The 22,444-nt window shown below is 35.9% G+C and overlaps 1 protein-coding gene across 24 annotated transcripts in view; it reads left to right on the top strand.

Annotated features, from left to right (window-relative positions):
- nrxn3a (neurexin 3a) overlaps window positions 1-19,555 on the top strand; it is a 300,107-nt gene extending 280,552 nt beyond the window's left edge. For 7 of the 24 annotated variants that reach the window (XM_089120256.1, XM_089120253.1, XM_089120260.1 and 4 more), the window contains 2 exons: window positions 5,882-5,966; window positions 16,817-19,555. In XM_089120256.1, coding sequence (XP_088976382.1) covers window positions 5,882-5,966; window positions 16,817-17,742 — 1,011 coding nt within the window. In that variant the 3' untranslated portion in view covers window positions 17,743-19,555. Of the gene's footprint in view, window positions 1-5,881; window positions 5,967-13,373; window positions 13,952-16,816 lie in introns of all 24 variants that reach the window. The other 17 variants (XM_089120259.1, XM_089120268.1, XM_089120257.1 and 14 more) reach the window with 7 other exon arrangements.
- Window positions 19,556-22,444: the final 2,889 nt, after the last annotated feature.

The raw sequence follows: 22,444 nt of genomic DNA, 5'->3' as shown, positions 1-22,444 counted from the left end.
ATATCATAAAACTAAAGACTTTTTGGATACATAAAGGATGCAATACTACTCTATAGGTGCTCAAGATTAACATGAGATTGACCCCCCCAATTGTATTTAAGTATGTTAATGTGTTCATACTGCACTTATTTCAGTGTTATTAATTCATGCTTTAATGAAATGTCCTGTATTGTTCACAAGATGCTCTCTGACTTCAATTAAATCACCCTCTGAGACAAGCTAAATGGAATCAAATGAATCAATAGAAAAAGGTAATTTGGGGGTCTACGGGTCAGCAGCACTAGATTTGTCAAGCTTTTCATGAATCACTGAGACTATTTAGCTTTTATACATCAGAAATGTTTATACTTACAAAGAAATGCCTCGTATTATGTCGCTAATTTATGCAAGACTGTCAGCACTCAGCACAGTAGTTTAAGGTGAAGAAAAGTACAATGAATTTGGCATGTGACCCCTTTTAGCTGTTTTTTTTTTTCAAAAGCTTGCTTGTGCCATTTTTCTAAGTATGTTAATAACAAGGGTGTTTGAGTCAAAATGTATGGCATTCTTTGAATTCAAAAATAACATGTTGTTTTAGATTTATTTGGTCACATTCTTGCTGTTTTTTTGAGATCCAACTGGCAAGAAAATTGTTCTGTGCCAGTTGTAGTGTCCTTACTGTCACCAGTGACTATTGAATCCATTTATTCTTACATGCAGCTAAATTTGCCTATACAGCCGCATAAAGTGATATCAGCTCTTCCTATCAACTGAGCCACATTTTCAAGGACATCATTCACTTCAAATGAAATCTTGCATGCACATGAACAATAGAGAACTTTGTTCAGTTTGGGCACTGATAGACAGATTTTCAAATTACTCCCCATCCGTTTACGCCCTGTTTGTCCTCTGATGCAGAGCATTTTTGATATTAGAAAGCTTTGAGTAGACCCTGTGTAATCGCATTTCCGAAAAGACCATATTCTTGCATTTTCATAAATATCCTTAGGGTTTCCAGAATAACCAAATTTGCCTGATGCTGAGATGCTGGCCTCTTCTGCCATGTAGTTCCCTCCTGCTTTCTATACCCAGCAGGACACTGGGACGGCTCACCCGGGCTGTCGGTTATCTTTGAGCAGAGCCTTGGTAAATATCCTGCATTGATTAAGCAGATTTGCATAGGCAAAGCAGGCCTTGAGGCAAAAGAGTTGAATGCTAACCAACATCCACAATGTCACAGACCCAAAATACCATCTCGCCCTGCAGCTGCAAGGGTATTCTGCCATAAGAAGGTAAATAATGTAATCAGACTACTGGGCACTGTGGAGGAAAGTGGGCTTGAATTTGCCATGCCACATTTACCAGAATAGTGATTTTTATGTTGCTGAGTGACTATTCAATTACATGGACTTTTCTGTCTGTTAAATTATTTTTCTGTTACATTGTAAGTATTATTTATTTGTAATTTTGAGTCATTTTGTTGTGCTTTTGTCACTTTCATTTGTTTTTATATATATTTCTATATCTCTATATATGACCCGGTTCCTCAGAGACGTTGGATTCAGTGGCCACGTTGGTTGTATTGATGTAAATAAGAGGGAGGGGGAGAGGAAGCGGGAGCCGGTAAGAGGACTTTTCACGAGTGAAGGTATTATTGCGCCAAGTCGAAGTGCTCTAAAGCACTTTTTATGGTATTCCGCCATACAATATAGTCATCAATTTTAAACGCTTAGAAAAACAAAACGTTTTATTTTGTGTCACCAGCCTAGGTCGAGTTACACTAATCGAGTAACGTTTAAATAGGGAAAACGAGGAAGTGTTTTATCGCTTCTTGTTTTGGCCCATATTTAATGCACTGGGCTAAGCTAAGTGCTAACATAGTTTTGCGGCAATACAGAGCGATAGAGTGCACGCACTGAGACGAGAGAGGTATGTTTCAACTCGTCTTAGTTAAGGGAATAACATAGTTTAATATGGAAACCCGGTGGAGTATCCCTTTAAAATTAGGGAATTCTATTTTGCACCATCTGGTATCCCACTTTGAACTTTGCACTTTGAAGTTTTAGAAAATTTTATTTTTAAATGCATGTGCTATTTATGTGAACAATGTGTTTTTTTGGGTTTTTTTTTTTTTATATATATATATAAAAAAGACTTACTGTACCAAGTACCAAATACTACTGTCATATATTTTTACATTGTAAAAAAAAGCATTTATGCTATTCTGCCCTACAAAGCAAAAAGGCAGTAACTGCAGTTTTGGTAAAGCATTAATTATTACAATTTTCATGACATTCAAGCCAACCTTTGTTATAGGACAAAACATCTTATCTTAAATGCATGTCGTTTTAGTGAAAAATGGTAGTCGTTTGTACAGTAACTGCAAAAAGCCCTAGCAAAAGTCATTTTTGTCAGCTCTGCACTCTGCGTAGTTACTGCCTTTTTGCTTTGTAGGGCAGTATTGTATAGGGACCATACACTGATTTATGATTTACATTATGACTTTTAAGTAGCTTTAGATGACATTTCAAAAGTGATTTGGTCAATATTAGAGAATTGAAATTTGGCTGTAATTGTAATTCTGTGCAACCACAGAAACTGGAAATTCTCGGGCAAGCAGCATTTGTTCAAATTTCAATCTTAACCGTTCTATATCATCAGAAACAATCTTAAATCAGGGCTTTAAGTGTAAAATACCGAACTTGTCCTTTACGCTCTCTCTAAACCTGGCTGAAGACAGGAATGAAATATGTATGTACAATAGGAGCTATAAATGTTAAAACCACTATATATATATATACAGTGGGGTTCACAACTAGTGGAATTGTTTCTGTTTTGCATTTACTTGTATTGATTTTGTTATCATTTTCACTTAAATGAACTACAATTTGGGGTTTGTACCATGATCAGTGCCCAAATATTTTTAAAGTTTGAATCCCACTGTATTATATATATTTTCTGCATTTTTTTTTTAAACTTTTGAATTTTACATCATACAAACAAGCTCTCTTTTTTCCTATTAGCTGCTGTGAGTCCAGTCTAATTTCTGTGAATTCACAGACTATTATTGAAGCTCAAGGGGGAAAATACAGGCCGGTCCATAATGACCTTTACCTCAAGGTAGAATAATCAGATTTCACTCTTTGCCTCAGCAGACAGCTCACTAAAACTCAATACACAGCTGAGCTGCTCATTTTCACCAGGCCAGACGAATAACAGGTCCATAGGGCCCTGTCATCTAAAGCTATGTAGTCCTCATCCTCTACACCTATGTAGTCAGCTATAATTCAATATGAAGTTCAAGAAAGCAATAGACATTAGTCAAAGCACACACCGTATTTAATCTGACATGAAGTGAAGTGAGGCTGTGAGAGATGGGGGGGGGGGGGGGGGTACAGTCCATTCAATATTTTGAGTACACGGAAGTTGTTTGTTTAGTAGATAAAACTGAAATATTTTGATTCTTCTATAGCATTGCTGTGAAAAAAGCCTTTTTTTTTTTTTTTTACTTTTCAGTGGACATACAAGTTCGGAAAACATTGGTTAATTGGTTATGAAAATTAAACGTAACAAAGGACCTAATTTTCAGGCACACAATGGTATAACATGCTGAACATTTGTCCCTCAATTCATGTGGTGTCTAATAAATCAGTGGTTTTTCATCGTCACAAGTGAACCCGTATTTAACGTAGTCTGGGTCATATTATCGTTTTTGGGATCATTATTCACCACCATTGAAGAACGTTTTTTTTTTTTAATTTATTTTTTTTTTTTATGTCATAATCATGGCTTGTGGTAACTTGCTTTAAATAATTTGTTAGCAACAGATTCTGCGTAACAGAAGGTATATTAGACTTTATTGAATGAAAATCAGTAAACAGATAATTCTTTTTTGATGTTTTTTTAATTATTTAGTATTTAGTATTATTATGGCCAAAATGCATTGTTCTTTAAACAATGTGTAATTTCCTTAAGACTGAAATAAATTGAATGGATTTAACCGGATTTGCTTATCTGTCAGACAGCATGAAGCATTACACTCTCAGCTTTGCGAAGAGTGAAGAAACAAGCTAATCTTTCAGGAGTTCAATATTAAGTTTCTGTCACTGTCAGGCTGAGCGTGAGAGAGGGAGGGGAAAAGATTAGACTATTCAGCACAGATGAACGTTAAAGGCTTATATGCCATGGAAACATATTCTCACGTTGTTATATGTAGATTAGGCCATTTTCTCATTCCCAACAAAAGTATCAATATGTGAGTATAAAATGGCATGCAGCAGCTCTCCACTGCATTCCTGGCTTGTATTAACGCTGAGCTTGTATTATTGTGAAAGAGAATATGACGGACGGCTTCTGATATATTTAATGCTTTAACTGATTCCAGGATCTGTACTTACCTGTGCATTAGTCTGCAAAAAGTCTGTATTCAGACGCCCATTGTGTCAGTAAAGTTTTTTTAATACCGAATATGAACCGTGGGCACGGTTTGGAGCGGTTTATTTTTTATTTTTTTGCTGTCATTCAAGGGGGGAAACCTGAGAGAATTTCACATTTTCTCCGCAATCAGTCAATTACGATTCTCATTGCTTTCTGCATCTGTGATATCCTCCTCCCCTTTCAGCCACTGAGATGAGTTGTTTGCCACACTAAATATAAATTCAATGAATAATTTTATATTTACATAGAGCGATATTCCACACCCTGCCGATGTGAAGCGGCACCTCTGCTCAGCCTAATGTGCATTCAAATGTATTTTTGCACCATTTTCATACCAAAAGCTTCTCAAATCTCGAGTCCACCAAGAATATAGAAGGAAAACATTCTATTATTCCGTCAAACCGAATCATATTTGTGGCCCTGCACTTTCGGGAGCGCTTTGCATTGCTCCCTGTGTTATTTAAAATTTCATAAACCTGGTCTACGACAGTACTTATTTTGCCCCACATTCTAATCTGCTCCTAATAAAGACATGCCAAGCAGAGGGTGTGAAAAACGAGCTCGCCGCGGCGGTTGGCATGAGTAAGGGAGAATGCAGGGGATAAATCAGAGCGAGAGACATTGGAGACACACAGATAATCTCAGAGTGCCGCTGTGTGTTTGGTCCTCTCCTCTCGACGCCGGTGATATACAGTGATGGGAAATCCATGCGGACTCTCGAAAAGGGCGAGATGGAGGTGACTCGTATAAATGTTTGACGTGAGCAGTTTTTCAAAATAAAAGTTTGGAATTAACAACCGAGATGAGCTCTGCAAACTCATTCAATGTCTGTCACCAGTGAATTAATGTTTATTGACGGTGAAAGAATGACACTGACTTATAAGCAGGCTTACGTGGAATCAGTTCTAGCAAAGCTCGTCAGCGTTCTGTCATTTATAAAATTCCCCAAATCTCAGACTCGTTTTATATTCGTTTATTAAAAGCTGTGGCTAATTTGATTATGCTTTTGGCTGTTAAAGGAGTAGTTCACTTTACAAAAAAAAAAAACGTTTGCTGATAGTTTACTCCCCCCCCATGTCATTCAAGATGTCCATGTCGTTCTTTCTTCAGTCGAAAATAAATTAAGGTTTTTGATGAAAACATTCCTGGATTTTTCTCCATATAATGGACTTTACTGGTAACCAAACGGTTCAAGGTCCAAAAGACAGTTTCAGTGCAAACGATTCCAGACGATGAATAAGGGTCTTATTAATAATAAGGGTCCTCATCGCTTTGACAAAAAAAGTAACCTTTTTTTAAAGAATCCTTCAAAATCAGTGCAGAAAAAAAATGTTCTGGGTCCAACTGTATAAATTCAAAACATTATCTGAAAAGGCTATTACTTTATGGTGGTAAAATCGAATGCATTCAAGTTTCTCTTTTGTTTGTCTATTCTCCTGTGTCTGTGTGTTTCACCGTATTCTAGACCACAGATGACATGGTCTCCTCTGCCGAATGCTCCAGTGACGACGAGGACTTTGCTGAGTGCGAAGGACATGCAGGTGGGCTAGGTCAGTTGAATTTTGCTTGCCTCTATGTGGTGGCCTTTCATTTGCAACTGAGGATCAGATCCTCAAAGCATCGCCTCCCCCCATGGATAGAAAAAGTGTAACTTCCTGTCCAATCCAAGTTCCAACCCATGTACACCAATACAGAGACAATCATATAGTAGGATATCCTGATATAATGTGATATAAACAAAACAGAAACAGACATGCATTTCCAATGCTTAGCTTAGTCCATTCAGTAGCCTTGAATCAGAGCTAATCTCAAATCATTCACCCAAACTTTTCTTACGAGCTACACTTGGCCATGGGGTTTTCCGAAGTGGTTAACATGGTCACACTGATTACTAATTTTGTCCCCAGTGCCTATTATGAGAGCATATGTACAAAATTAGTACAGAAAAGTGACATGTTCTCTGCATTGATGCTTCAAAATGTATCATACTGAGGTTTTTCTGCCATGTGATAGTGGACTGCATTTTGGCACATGATACATTTTGAGATTTCTCTTGAACTTTGCTTTCAGCCTAGTGGAGTGATATCTATCAGATGAGTTGCTGTTGAAGCAGTCTTTTAAAGTCCTTTCCTCATTTCAAGAGGCTTGATCTAAATGAAGTTGTTGCAATAGAGAACAGATATCATCGAATTTCTGTGTACAAATTTTTGTTTTGTGTCCTTATGCTTATTTTTAACAGTATCATTTTGCCTCACTGTGAACAAGTTGTTCTGCTAATATTTTCCAACCCAAATATGAAAAATACAATTCAGTGATTAGAAAAGAGACAGTCAGAAAGATTTGAGAGAAGTTGGGTATTGGCTTAAAAAAAAAAAACATAATTGTAGCTTTGAGAAAATAGTCTGTCATGTCTTTTATGAAATGTGCAAATTTTTTGAATGCAGTTAAAGATAACTGACATTTCTTTCTTTTTCAAATCATAATTCAAGTCAGAGAGGTCAAATGAATCTGATTATAATTTGAGTAAAACCACATCACTTACAATATATATTTTTTTTTTTCTTCAACTTCTGGCACTTTTATATTCTAGGGGTTGATTTTTATTAAAAAGAACAGATTTCACCTCTCAGATTTTATCTCTCTGTGATATGAAGGTCACATAAAAACATGAAGAGTTCAGATGCAAAAGCCTCTAAGTGCCATTTGAAATTTTCTTCTAAAATGATAATTTTTATCAAGCTTGTATATTTAAGTTCAGTGATTTCACTTAAATGACAATGATAATTACCTATTAATTGTTATTTAAGTGAAATTACTGAACTTAAATATACAAGTTTGATAAAAATCATCATTAAAGAAGAAAATTTCAAATGGCATTTAGATGCTTTTGCATCTGAACTCTTCACATATAAAACAAAGAATTGGAAAGGTTTTCTCATATATTTATTATTGATTTTGATACTTTTATAATAGATTTGATTGTTTTCCAACACTCCCAGTCAAGATAATTCATCTTAAAATTCAAATTGATGATCGAAGCGATATCTATGGTTTTTTTTTTAATTAATTATTTATATAAAGTGAAATAATACTAATTGGCTAAATTATGTACACAATTATATATATATATATATATATATATATATATATATACCAAAAATGCTATGAAATGTCTTACATAATTTGGTGTTTCTGAAAAACATCAGAATATAACTTGTGTACAAATTACTTTAAATAAACAAGCAAGAGTATAGAAAGTGTGTTTTTAGAGAAGTCCACAAAGCCATATGTGCCCCTAGTTGAACAAACACCCAATTATACACTTCCCATGCCTGAAAAGTGAGCCAGCACATAACAAGAAGTACAATGTGTGATCAAATGTGTGATCAAATCATTTCCAGAAGCCAAAGCCATTTCATGGCCTGTTAGTTTTATCTGTTGGCCTTTAATGAGCACACTATCTTTTATCACAGATATGTGCAACATGTGCATTGTGGCCCATTGGATGAAAAGGTACACATTTAAGTTTTCATGCAGACATGACAGGCTATCTGCCTTCTTCACTCCAACCTGTTCTTACCCTCTGCAATTCTCTCAAATGTCAATGCCAAATTTCTTCCAAATGACATCCATCAGTTTAGCGGTTTGAGAACAATATCCATCTTTCTGGAATCTTTATGTACTCATAAAGAAAGCTATTGGCAGGGTCCCAATCATCCAGTCACGTTTACACAGAAATTCATGCCATTCTAACCTCTACATCAGTTGATGTGAAGCTGCATGAGACATTACCGCTGCAGGGGTGCGTCCTCATATTCGGAGAGTATTCTGTACCGCATGCGTGGGGTTCTTCCCCTTGATTTGCCCTCTTAATTTCATGAGCTTGCTCGTGGTTGATGTTAGTATTGGTGAAGTCCTCATCTGTTTCAAAGCTATCCAAAATCAACATTCCTGTCATCTCGCCTCATCTTGTTCCGCATGATATTTTGGTGTTGAAATCGATTTTTCCTCCATTTTTCTCAAGCATCTGTACCATCCGGGCTTGACCTTGAATATTGCCATTTCATTGAACAAAGCAAATAACAGGCAACAAAATCTTTTCTTGCCATCAGAAGAGTTTTGGGATTATTTTTTAAGCTCAAGTAGATATAATCTTAAGAAAGTTGTGTTTTAAGAATGGACAACATCCTCTTGATCCTCAGCTGACTGAGCCGGTCTGCATATGAAGTCATTTTTTGAATGCAGATGGCATAGAAAGAGTTTTATTGCTACAAATATCACGCTTTCTCAAGCAGTCATTTGTGGCATGTAGTATGGTAGCTGCCGGTCAGAGCCATTGACCAGACTATTCTTTCATTATTCAGTGCATGGTGCCATTTTTTTTTGATCTCCATGCATTTCCTCACCGTCAGACTAACATGAGTGCTGTACTGTATGTATGAGCCAGTTTCAACAAAGCATCATACCTCAAGCTTATGGTTGCAAAGATTTCTGCTGCATTTCCTGTACCAAATCGTGTTTCTGTCTATCAACATGTCTGTGTCTTGATGTGTTGTCACGTGATTCTGTTCTCTGTTTGTAAAAAATTGTTGGGTTTTCCCCTTTATCCCCTATCTGGAATTCCATTGGAGGGCTTCTACTGATTAATGAAATGCTTCCAAAGTCATTCTGTAGAAAGATTATTTCTCTGTTCACAAATCTCATTATCTTAAAGTTCACGCTTGCATGCAAACCAAAAAGAGTATATATAATTTTTTTTAATGTAAATATGTATCAATGTATTTTTAGAAACTCCAAACATTTTGTTTATTCTGAAACACCGTTAAATGGGGCTCGTTTTGTGTTTAAATGATTCGGTAATACAGTATTTCCCTTTGAATGAGGCAATAGGTGAAGTGAATTTAAAACTGAGGGGTAGAAGCCTCCAGAGACTCAATTATCTGTGCAATGGAAGCATCTCTCACTCTTATAGTTTATGGTACAGTTTGTATTTGCAGGAAAGGATTAGTGCAATGTATTCGCATTAAAGTTGCCTTACAGATTCGTGTTAGCATGTAGTGTGATACTACGTTTTACATCGCTCAAGCAGTGTGATTTGTTCAGGCTTATCTGTCTCATAGTGTGGATTTTGATTAAAAGACTTTCGCAGACTTTCAGAAATATGATTTGGCCAAACTCAAACACTTTAACTTCATTAATTAATACTTGATTATTGCCATGATGTCTAACAGGACGAATAGAAAATAATTTATCAATGCAAGACTGAGAGCTATCACTTACAGTTTGAAGGCGTTAAGTTGATTTTATTTAAGCGTATTTTAAAATGTTGTTTGCTTACTGATTTCTGTAATTAATTAGTCCTGTTGGAACTTCAGAATTTCAGAGTGAATTTCAGAGATCATGTCACTTCAGTTTGGACATTTCAGGAAAAAATTAAAACACCTTGAATATTTCTTCTTAAATTGCCTAATGCATACTGGTTTAATTGATCATTATTAAAATAAAAATAATATTATTCCTATCTTTAAAATGTATTACTTTATCCAATATATTATATTATTTTGCATATATATTATATTATGGTTTCCACAAAAAAAAAAAATAAGCAGCATAACCATTTTCAACATTAATAATAATAAGAAATGTTTGTTGAGCAGCAAATCAGCATTTAATGATTCTGAAGGATCATGTGACACTGGGATAATATGAAACAGTACAAATGGCTGCTGAAAATTCAGCTTTTGTCACAGGAATAAATTAAAATTTAAAAGTGTATTCACATATGAAACGCATGTTTTCTTTTTTTTTATGTTTACAATATTTCACAATATAACAGTTTTACTGTATCTTTGATCAATTAAATGCAGCCTTGTAAAATCATTGTAAAATCTTCCTGACCCCAACTTTTGAACTGTGATATTATGGAGTAACACAGTCTCATCCCAAGACGTCATATAACTGACGTCTTGGGACGTCTTTTGACCATATGTCAACATCCGCCTTTTTAGGGTACCCTTAAACGTCGGTTATGACGATCCCAGGCCGTCATACAACTGACGCTTTACCTTTAACGTCGGTTAGGTGACGGGGTAGGTTTAGGGGTAGGTTTAGGTCTGGGGTAGGGTTAGGATCCGATAACGTCATCTAACCGACGTTTAAGGGTACCCTATAAAGGCGGATGTTGACGTATGGTCAAAAGACGTCCCAAGACGTCAGTTATATGACGTCTTGGGATGAGACTGCCGTGTACTTCATAGTAAGAATGACCCAACGAAAAAAATAAAATAAAATTAAATACATATGTATATTATTCTTTACTCTACTTTACTTTACTTTTCCTTTTTTCTATAATGTTTTTCTTAAAAGTAGACTAAATAGAAGCCGTACTATAACTTTTTCCATTTTACAGATCAAAATTTTAAACATTATAATGAAATGAATTGTAATGAAATATATGCAGTATATGTGAAATATACTGTGTGTCTGATTTGTAGTAATAACTGTAAATCTAGTGTACCTACGACTCATTTCTCTTCCTCCTATGAACACCAGATGGCATTATATGCTGCACTCATGATTTAAACTCTCACAATACTGAGAAATTCCCAAAAGATGAGCTGTTTTTTTGTCATTCACCTGATTCCAGCAGACATCTACTTTTTCTACAAATAAGTGTAGTTTGTTTTGTCATGCTGATTGGGCAGAGTTGAGCGTCTTTAGACTCAATGCAATTAGATGCCATTGGAATGCAGGAAATGGAAGGGGGAAATAAACGGTAGAACAAAGAGAAGAATGGTCCAGATTAGAGAGCCAGTATTGCTTGGCCCTATTCTGTGCAAGGAGAGGGGGAGTTGCTTTTATCACAGGCCTGCAGGTGGCCATTCAGCATTGGAGCTCCTGTTTAATTACCTGTCCATAGTGCAAACAGAGATAAGAACACTCTAGACACTGAGATACACCTCTTGTGTGTGAAGAGTTTTGAATAGTCTCACTTTGCAAATAATACTCAATGTGTTACAATTTTTGCATTCTTATAGTGTACCTTAATGCACATATCACGTGTGCACTCTTGCCAGGTACCGTCAGTTAGTTTAAAAAAATTTAAATAAATAAAAAATAAGCCTTTACCAATATTTTTAAATGTATTATTTATAATGCGAGTGTTGTATATGTTAAAACAATTGGGTTCATTCTGCAAATCAGAACAGAAACTCTTCTTCAGGCTATCTCCTGTTTTGGAGTGTCAAGATTTCCCATGCATCATGCACACTGGTATATAATGCTGGATCAAATAAGTAACACATGCAATATAGCCTACAATACAATATTTATTTATACAAAACATTTATACATTTATGAAGCACAAAAACAACTAAGGCTGACCAAAGTACTGTACAAAACAGAATAAAACAAAGAAAAATGAAACTTCCAATATAGAAACACACACACACACTCTAAAAACGATGGGTTGTTTTAACCCAACTTTGGGTCAAATTTGAACAAACCCAAATGTTTGGTTAAAAATGTAATTAAATTAAGTTTAAAAATGAAATTTTTAAATTAAAATAATAATGAAAATAAAAATATTGCATACACGTCCGTTCAAAATTATTGAAGCGGCAAAATTAAAATTATTGTTTGACTCTTAGAAGAGGTAATTCATCAAAGTATTAAATATTTTAATCAATCAAAATGAAGCCTGTTTATTAATAATTTTAAATATTTATAAATGTTGGTAGCAAGAAGCATTTTAAACACAATATTGTCTAAAGTATTTTTAAGAATCTTATACCTTTGATTGATTTAGATGATTAGATCAGGTACTAATTGAATGGCTCATAAGTAAAAATTTTTTTTTCTTTTTTTGCTATGGAAGTCATCTATTCTGAACCCTCTTGTGGAATTCCTCAAACAATACTCTGCTGCTTTTGAACCAAAGTCTGTGGGTACCAACCATGATTATGGATCTTTTGTTATGAGATATAATGACTTTTCTGGTATAAAAGACAAGCAATCGTACAGACAAACACCTGTGACCTACAGGCCCTGGTTAAAAGGCTTCTTTGACCTTTGCATAACCTTTGATGTCTGATTTGACCCCCAGCTTGCTGTGTTGTTCGTCTACTCTCCCTAAATGCAACTTACTTTACGCATGCGTCAACATCTTGCAGTATAAAAAAACTTAACCCATTTTCAGCCAATTTTCCTCTCTCTTTGACATACATCCAGACTGCACGCCTGTTACATGTTTAAGACTAACAATGACAGATATATTTGTCTTTGGGTCACATGACAGAGGAAGCAGTTGTCTGTTAAACTGTCCCTCTCGATTGTGTCTGTTTTATAGTTTGTGCATCTGGTTGTAGTGTGTGAAAATTAGAATTGCTTTGTTCTTTCGTCTCTCTGGGAATTTTGTCTTTTTAGTTTTACACGCACTCAAATCAATTTCATTTTTTTGTTGGTTACCATTTTTGGAATAGCTGAATTTTTGGGTTCAAAATTAGAGGTGAAATTTGAACTAGATGTGAATATCAAATCACAATTATCATTCGTTTGATAACGTGTTTTGATTTTTGGTCTTTTTTTTTTTTAGATTTGGAACTAATTCAATGAACGTTCCATGTGCTCAAAGTGAATCACATCAAAAACAATATCACAATACCCGAAAATGCACTAAACGACCCAATTTTATACAGATAAATTGTATAATAAATCATTGGAAAAGGCACATGATGGTCAATGAAAAGGTTCCAGATCTTGATGCACCTCTTGTTTTTTTTTCAAATTCTGACAGTTGATCTTGATGAACAATTGACTTTTAAAGAATGTTTACAAACTGCATGGCGAAGAAGTTGCAGTTTAGGGTTTGTCAGATTGTCAGTGTTAGAGTTTTGTTCTTTTTCGTAGATGGGCATGTATATGCTCATTGTTTGTATATCCCCATCCCTTCCTTACAGCCAAAAACGTTAATGCTGCCCGACCGCTTCGTACTGCCTATACATGGACATGGCAACTGACTTACACAATCACCCCCATCATTGTCATCTCCTATGTAGTATGTTCATAGGTCCAATTCCCTTGTCACAACCCCCCCCCCCCCCCTCCTCCCCCTTCTAGCTATGGTAAAATGTACAGTCATCCATTCACTCAAACCTAAAGATTAAAACCAATCTAAGCAAAAAGTTTAATTACTAGAATGTAGATATTTATTTAACAACAACAAAAAATATGCTATATAAATCAAAGGCTCAAATATGTACAGTTTTTTGTAAGAAAACTGGATTATTTATCAAAGTAACAACAAAAGAGAATAATGGTGAAGTTTATTTTTCATGTTATGTGGTGTGGATGTATGTGTTGTTGCCTCCCTGTACTCTCTCATGTGGGAAACAAAAATATATATCTAACTAACCAGAAAAGCAATGACAGTTATTTTGTTTTCACAAAGAAAAAAACTTGTCCAAGAACATTCTTACACAACTTTCTTTTGTACGTTTTTTTCTTCATGCCAAAATCATGCGGGCAATTTGTTGATGTAAGTTGACAAAAAAATATGGTATGTTTATGTTTATGATATACAGTATATGCCGTATAGTATGGTATGCTTGTTTAACTACTTAACGTAACGAGATCAGGAGTTCTGATCTCGGTTTGCTAGATTATACTGTTGATGTTTATATTGCCTGTTTGTCAGTACTGTACTGTTTGCTTTGTCTAGTAATTGATAACTTAAGGTATTGGCTTTGTAATTTAACGTTTGCTATTGAATTTGTAATTTAATTTACTTGTGTTATCATTTGAGCTCTGGCTTTTTCTTTTTAAGTTGAATGTGAATTTTTATTTATTTATTATTATTTTTTTATGCAAGTCTTTGATTTGTACTAAAAGCCTGATGGTAGAACTATCTTACCGTTGTAATGACAGTCTGAATATCTAGCAGTTAGAAAGCATAAACAAACCTTCCATGTTCATGAAATTGACCTTTTTGCTTAAATCGCATGGCAGACACACTGAACTGTTTTATTTTATTTTTCCTTCTAGTGTCAGAATCACTTGTTCCTTGCCAAATATCGACAGTTTAAAGCTACACAAATACTTGAAGAACTGAGAATCTTATTACAGTTAATAAAAGCTTTGTAATTTCAGCATTTCAAGATACAGTAACTCTCTACATTCTTAAATGATTAACGTCTCACACTTAGAAATCAACCATATTGACAGAGTTCATTCAGCTGTTATTGCGCCGTGGAGATAGTATCTGCCATTGGGAGGCTTTCTGAAGCCATTCAAAAGGCAGTGTCAGCGCACTACTGGGGAGCCAGATCTTCCATCACACACATGCAGTATATATATATATATATATATATATATAATAGAGAGAGAGAGAGAGAGAGAGAGAGAGAGAGAGAATATACAAAAAATAAATATGTTTTAAGTCACAGAAAAGACATGTTATGAGACTTCAACTCATAGTTTATTTAAATAATATTCTGAGTTTTCTTTTTAGAACATGAGACTACATGGCAGTAGATTCATATATTTTTTACTTATGCAAAATTTTAAAAAGTAATATTCAATATATTCACTTATTAATAATTCATTAAGTGAAGAAAAGTTGTTTTACAGCATTTCTTGATTCTGATTAATGTTCATTTATATAGTATTTATTGCTATAGTTCAAGTTGGCATGCATGAGCTAATCTTAAAATACGCAACTTTCAATGTTAAAAAGTTTTTGTAGAAACTAACCTTACATTGGCTCGTTAGTTTTATGTAACTTTTTTCTAGAATATTACAGGAATAGTTCACCCCAAAATCAACCCCAAAAGCTCACCCTCAATCCATCATTGGTGTATATGACAATCAGTGTTATATTAAATAATATCCTGGCTGTTCTCTGCTTTGAAATGGATTTTTTTTTTTTTTTTTTTTACATTTTTGAAAGATTTTAAGGTTTTTGGCCACCCATAAAGTAATCCATATGACTCTAAAGTGAAGCCATGGGTTTTTGTATAAAAAAAAAATATCCATATTTTAAACTTTTTAAACTATAATCACTGGCTTTCGGCACAAGAGAGTTATGTGGTTTTCTCGAGAGGCATCTATTGTCACCTAAGCTTATGCTATGCCTACTTCATATGTCTTACATAATATGTTATATCACCCATCCGGAACTCGACCATGCGGGTATGGCTGTTGTCAAAAGCCCATGATTATAGTTTATAACGTTTTAAATATGGATACTTTTCTTTTTTTTTTTTTTTTAAATACATTCCTTCACTTTAGAAGGCATTATTAACCCACTGGAGTCGTATGGATATACTTTTATGATGGATGGATGCACTTTTTGAAGCTTCAAAAACCCGAGCACTTTTCAATGCCATTAAAAACCTGGAAGAGCCAGGATCTTATTTTATACAAGTCTGGGGTGCGTTTCCCAAAAGCATCGTTAGCCAACTATGGTCGCAAGTTCCGTCGTTATCTGCATAGTTTAACGAGTCTGTGTTTCCCGAAACCATCGATCCAACGGACATTCACATACAGCATCGCAAAGTTGGGTGGTTTGAACGACAGCTCTCGACCTGTGGTTACAGGCATCGTTTCTATATTGCATCACATTTGGAGGTAATAAATCTTTATCTTGAGCAAAATAAGCAAGCTGACATTCAGTACAACCGTGCCTTTTATTTAGAATACATACAAATTTAATTTACGTCTTTTAGTTTTTCAAAAGATTTGAAGTAACGGGTTTGAAGAGTGCGCATGTGCGAACGTGCTCTACTATGTAAGAACGAGCCAAATATTGAGTCTGGTAATAAAGCAAATAACTGAGAACAATTAGACATAGTCCTCAGATGACATGTCTGTAATTTATATTAACAAATCATTCATTTAATCGTTTCATTAAAAGTAGTTATTATTCCACCACGTGCGAAACCAACGTGGTTGAACGATACTTTGCGACAGTGGGTTTCGGGAAACAGTCTTGACTAGCTAGTTGATTTTTCCAATGAAGCATCAAACTATGGTAGTGAAGCAGCGAACTACGTCGTTGTACGGGTGAATAACCCCTGATTGTGTTTGGCTGAAAGAAGTCATCTACACTGGGGATGGCTTGAGAGTGAGTACATTTTGGGATCATTTTTATTTTTTGGGTGAACTATTTTTTTAAAAGTAGATCATTCAAATACCTCACAAACCAGCTCACCCACAAAGACCTGTCAAGTCCTTTTGATGCCTTTTTTTGTCGTTTACTGTATGTTCAATATTGTTTCTCTGATGTTTTTCTGTTGTTGTTTTTTTTACATTCTGCCTTGTATCCGTTACCAGAGCTTTTTTTTTTTTTTTTTGGTTACCAGTTTTAGAGACTAACTTGCCTCATGTCTGTGTTCAATTGTAGGAGGTGAAATAGTTTTCCCAGTACTAGTAAAGGATCCCTTAGAGCTCCCCTCTGTAGCCACTCGTACACCCTCCATCCCCTTTCCCCCAACCCTCCGCCCCCACCTCACCATTATTGAGACCACCAAAGAGTCCCTGTCCATGGCCACTGAGGCGAGGGTACCTTGCTTGTCGGACCAAGGCAGCGATGATTGTGATGATGATGATGATGATGATGATGGCTTGATGATATCTGGGTATGGCTCTGGGGAAGCATACGACTCTAACCTGCCCCCTACTGATGATGAAGATTTTTACACCACCTTCTCCTTGGTAACAGATAAGACCTTGTCATCGTCGACCTTTGAAGGTGGCTACAAAGCTCACGCGCCTAAGTGGGGATCCAAGGACTTTAGACCTAACAAAGTCTCCGATTCTGGTAGGACTACTACCGCATCTTTTTCCCCCAAGCTGAGCCGCTCCACGTCCACGCCACCCAAACTGCCCGCAGGCAAAATGAATCACAGGGAGCTAAAGCCCCAGCCCGACATAGTCTTGCTTCCATTGCCCACTTCCTATGAGGTAGACAACACAAAGCTGAAGAGCCCATTAATAACCTCCCCCATGTTCCATAATGTACCCACAGCAATCCCCACGGAGCCGGGCATCAGGCGGGTTCCGGGGGCCTCCGAGGTGGTCCGTGAATCTAGCAGCACCACCGGAATGGTCGTCGGGATAGTTGCCGCTGCCGCTTTGTGCATCCTAATACTGCTGTACGCCATGTATAAGTACAGAAACAGGGACGAGGGATCCTACCAAGTGGACGAGACCAGGAATTACATAACCAACTCGGCGCAGAGCAATGGAGCAGTGATGAAGGACAAGCAGCAGAGCACGAAAGGCGGCAACAAGAAACAGAAAAACAAGGACAAGGAGTACTACGTGTGAGTCCGAGCGTCGCCCCGTTGCTTTGACAGAACTTTGACAGACCTGTTGGGCACTGCGCAGAGAGAGAGAGAGAGAGAGCGAGAGAGAGGGGGGCGACAGGAGCCGAACCCCGGCGCTGTGCCAAGGCGGCGAACTCTGATGTGAACTGTACCATAAAGCACACTTACAACCGTAAGCACACCGCGAAGGTAAAATAGCAAACATTAGTGACCTTACTCCTCTATCTGGTCGGAGACGTTATCAGTGTAGAATATTCCACAGCTACATCATAATCCTAAGTGACTTTTTAGAGGTATGTGAACCTTGGCGTAAATCTCGTTTTTCTTTTCTTTTGTAACTCTGTAAAAAGAGGAGAACGTTTCAAGCATGTAAGAGACACGTAGTGCCGACGTCCGTAACGACAGTGGGACCCCCAAAAAAATGTTGTTCACTTGAAAAAAAAAGGACTCCTGCCAACAAAATAAATAAATATATATATATAAATATATATATATAAATTCTATATATGAGAAATTTGTATTGTTTATACATTACATGTGGTGTCTTATCATTTTTTGCTCTCTGCAAAAAGAAGAAAAAACACTATGTAATAAACTGCTCAAGACTGGTCACCGAGGCTCTGACAGCACTGCACTGTTATGATTTCCAGCCAAAACTGATCAATTTAATTGTACAACCAAATGTAATATTGCAAATGTGTGAGTTGCCAGAAAGACAGTGATGTTTCCTTGTCTCAGTAAAGCGACTGATTGTAGTGCATGCCATGCCATCCTTCGCTTCGAACACGTCCGCCCACCGGGCCGATCCCATCATCAGATAGACCTCTCGTCCCTCAAAGCGACACACGACAAGGGAACGTGTCGCAGATCGGAACTTTTTCAACCGTATGTATGTTGGTCCATTTGCTCTCGTCTCTTTTTTATACAGCTGTCTGGTGCAGACTGGCGCAGTGCTATGATACTGTTAACGGATGTCTATACGAAAAATAAATCTAATGTGAAAAGTGTGGAAAAAAAATCCTATCTGTTGTCACAGTCGACTGTGTCGAACCAGAAATTTGTTTACATATTTTATTACATGATAGCAGTTGTACTTTGTAGGTAGATGATGTACATACAAACCTAAGTTGTATTTTTTTTTTTTAAAGTAATTCTATTGTACAGAGAGATCATTGATTTATCCAGTGTGTTTCATGCAGAACTATCCGACACTGTCAACTCATGTGAAGGAAGAAAAAAATATAGTACACACACGTTTTTGTAAGGACAAGCAGAGAATATTGTTAGATTAGAAGTCTAATCTTTCTCGCAGATGTTTCTAAGTCTAAGCATGGGTATTTGACTACTTGAAGCTGTCGATGAAATACAAGACGCACTTCTTAATTGTATCAAGGTTTCCTTGTTATCGGTTGTTTTATTTATAGATGAATCAAAGAAATATGTAATAAAGACAGATTAATATGGACACGGACATGCAGCTCAGATAATTTACGCCGTACGTGTGTTTCTTACCTTAATGTCTTAATACGAGTGGCCTAGACTGCAGTAAGCCCTGTCGCATTGACAGACTTTTTGCCATTTTTGTTCTTATTCATGTATATTTTTTGCCATTTTTTGGAGGGAAAAAATATATTTGTTCATTACTGTATCATAAATAAGATGTGAAAATGTACCGATGTTATTTTTAATCTTCATTTTCTTTTCAACCTCACATGCGCTTTTATTCTTTTCATTTATGACATCATAGTCACATAGCTTCGCTTCAGAAAAAAAAAATGGCGATGGTCTATAATAAAACATTCCGGTTGATCATATGGGTTGTCTTAATGTGCATGTCTGAGCTCTGTTCAGTGTGTGTGGTGGTGATACATCATTTTCTAGCATCCATCACTTTGGACTTTAATTTCCTGTTCTGTTAGGACCTTTTTAACGTGTTAAGTGTTAAGTCTCTGGGTTTGAAATATGTCTTTCTTCACATGCTTTCAGTGGATTAAATGACTCACTATGTTTTTAGCGCAGGAAAGGTGAGGTGGTCATTTGTTAAAAATAAGTTTAAATAATTGTTTTTATTAGATATGGTATTATTTATTAGAATTGTTTTTATTAGGTATTTTACGAATTGCCCAATTCGTATGAATTCGTAGGAATGACCCCTGACCCCGCCCCTTAACCTACCCATCACATGGGTTTAGACAACTCGTACGAATTCGAGTGAGGTTGTATGACTTAGTACGAATTAACCACTTTTTAATCACTCGTACGAATTCGTACGAATTGGTCGTGAGATAGCGTTGGTTGTTCGAGAACAAGTACAAAATGTGAAATCCTTATCAGTAACAATGGCGCAGACTACATGTCAGATTTTGAGATTTGTTAAATAGGCCTATATCATCAAAACATAGAACGTGCAATTCAGTTGATTGTTTTTTTGGATATTTTTAGTTTTTTTGGGATCCATTCACACCGTCAGCCATTTGGAACAACCACGTGACTTTGAATTGGCAATTTCTAGTTTCATGGGTTATAGTAACTGTTTCGGGTAACACTACTTGAATTAATTGACTAATATGACACCTTCATAGTCATGACATGACACATGTTATTAATATGAAGGAATTTTTATGCATGTTTATGACAACTGTCATTAAGTGCCATTCGCTCAGTTATGACATTTTTAATGCAAATATGACATTGTTTGAGATGTCTTGTTTGTGACACCTTGACATAAACCAGTACATCATAACCAGTCAGTGTTTGTCATGACAACTTGACAATACTAAGACAACACAACCTGTCATAAACATGACATAGCAGATTAATTATCAAACTTAAGAAACCGCCTAGCTTTATTGGTTAACATTACATTAAACTATCAGGTGGTTGGTTTTGATGTGTCATGAAGCCATTATAACATTTTAATGACAAATTCAATGTGTACCACTGTAGTTGAGGTCACGAAAACTATTAATGTCACAGTTATAATGGCCTCATGACAGCCAATGTCAAAGCCAACCACATGACAGTTGACACTTAATTTATGTCAAGTTGTCATTACCAAGACTCTGACAGGTTATGATGATGTTATGGTTTATGTCAAGATGTCATAACAAAGACATCTTAAATGTCATATTTGCAATCAAAATGTCATTATTAAGCAAATGACACTTAATGACAGTTGTCATAAACATGCATAAACCCTATGTTTATGTCATGGTCGTGAAGGTGTCATGCCAGTCTTATGCACACCCCTTCAAGTAAAGTGTTACCCTGTTTGGACACATGTCCAGATACAATGATTTTTAGTGGCAAGACAACTGATTCATTGTCAACATAAAATGGCCTCTTATTTTTTACAGCCAGTATATCTATTTGTGTTTAAAAAGCTTTGACCCCCCTGAGTACAGGTCACCAATGAAGTCTACCAGCAACGGGAAAACTAGTGACCAACAGCTATAAAGTCACTCTGAACAAGCATTGGATATGTTTTTTCCGAGGTGTTAGAGATCAAATATATGCACAAAAAAGCTGTTATATTACAGCCACCCATCCTTTTGATTCCCTGGTGGTAAAAGCCGTCAAAGAGGTTAATCACAATTGCAACATGCTCCAAGAACTAGAAAACTTTTTCTGAATCCTCTTTTTTTCACACCAATATTTTGTGTACATTAATATTTTGCAATAGAACCCACATCTGTTTGCCTAACTGCACACAATCCAGTTTGACCAGGTGCAAAATGTGCTGAAATTAGTTTCACTACTTGTTCACAATTAATGGCATTCAAATCAAGTATAACACAGATTCTGTGGCCATGTTTGTGCCAGTATCTTATTTGCATAATTTAGTAAAGATATTTCCTTTGTTCCCCCCTGAGATTTTGCTTTATTTACTTTTCTTTGTAAATGTGCTATATCTTGACTATACATCATGCATAGAAAGCAACCTCAGAATTCACATGCCGTAAAATAATTATATGGTCAATAGTTATGACAAAATATGTTTTTACATTAACTCATCAAAACAAGTTATGCAGTTTTCAACTGTTTTATGTTATACAAGATTTAAAGTCAGTTTAATGTGATTTAAGTTGAAATGACTTAAATATACAAGTTGATTGTACTTAGAAATGTCTTTTTTTAAAACATCATGTGGTCTAAAAATCAATCAAATCTGTGTAAATATCTTTATCAATGTCATGTCATCACTTCAGATCTTGCTGTTTGTCATCGTCGAAGGGGTGTGCATAAGACTAACATGACACCTCATGACATGACAAGAATATGAAGGAAGTTGTATGCATGTTTATGACATATGTCATTAAGTGTCATTCGTTCAATTGTGACATTTTTAATACAAATATGACATTGTTTGAGATGTCTTGACTTATGACAACTTGACAAACCAATACATCATAACCTGTCGGAGTCTTTGACATCCTAAACAATATCATATTTGCATTCAAAATGTCATTACTGAGCGAATGACACTTAATGACAGTTTTCATAAACATGCATAAACCTTACTTCATATTCATGACATATGTCATGTCATGGTTATGAAGGTGTCATGCCAGTCTTATGCACACCCCTTCAAGTAAAGTGTTACCGTTACTTTCATAGCATTTGCATCCAAATCTCCCATTAAAGGATAAATAGTCATTCAATATAAAACGATGTAAGAATCCAAATGTCTTGCAGAAGGCCAA

Source organism: Pimephales promelas, chromosome 15, assembly GCF_988280905.1.
Source record: "Pimephales promelas chromosome 15, fPimPro1.hap1.1, whole genome shotgun sequence".
NCBI classification, from domain to species: domain Eukaryota; kingdom Metazoa; phylum Chordata; class Actinopteri; order Cypriniformes; family Leuciscidae; genus Pimephales; species Pimephales promelas.
This window is presented reverse-complemented; position numbering and strand designations above follow the sequence as displayed.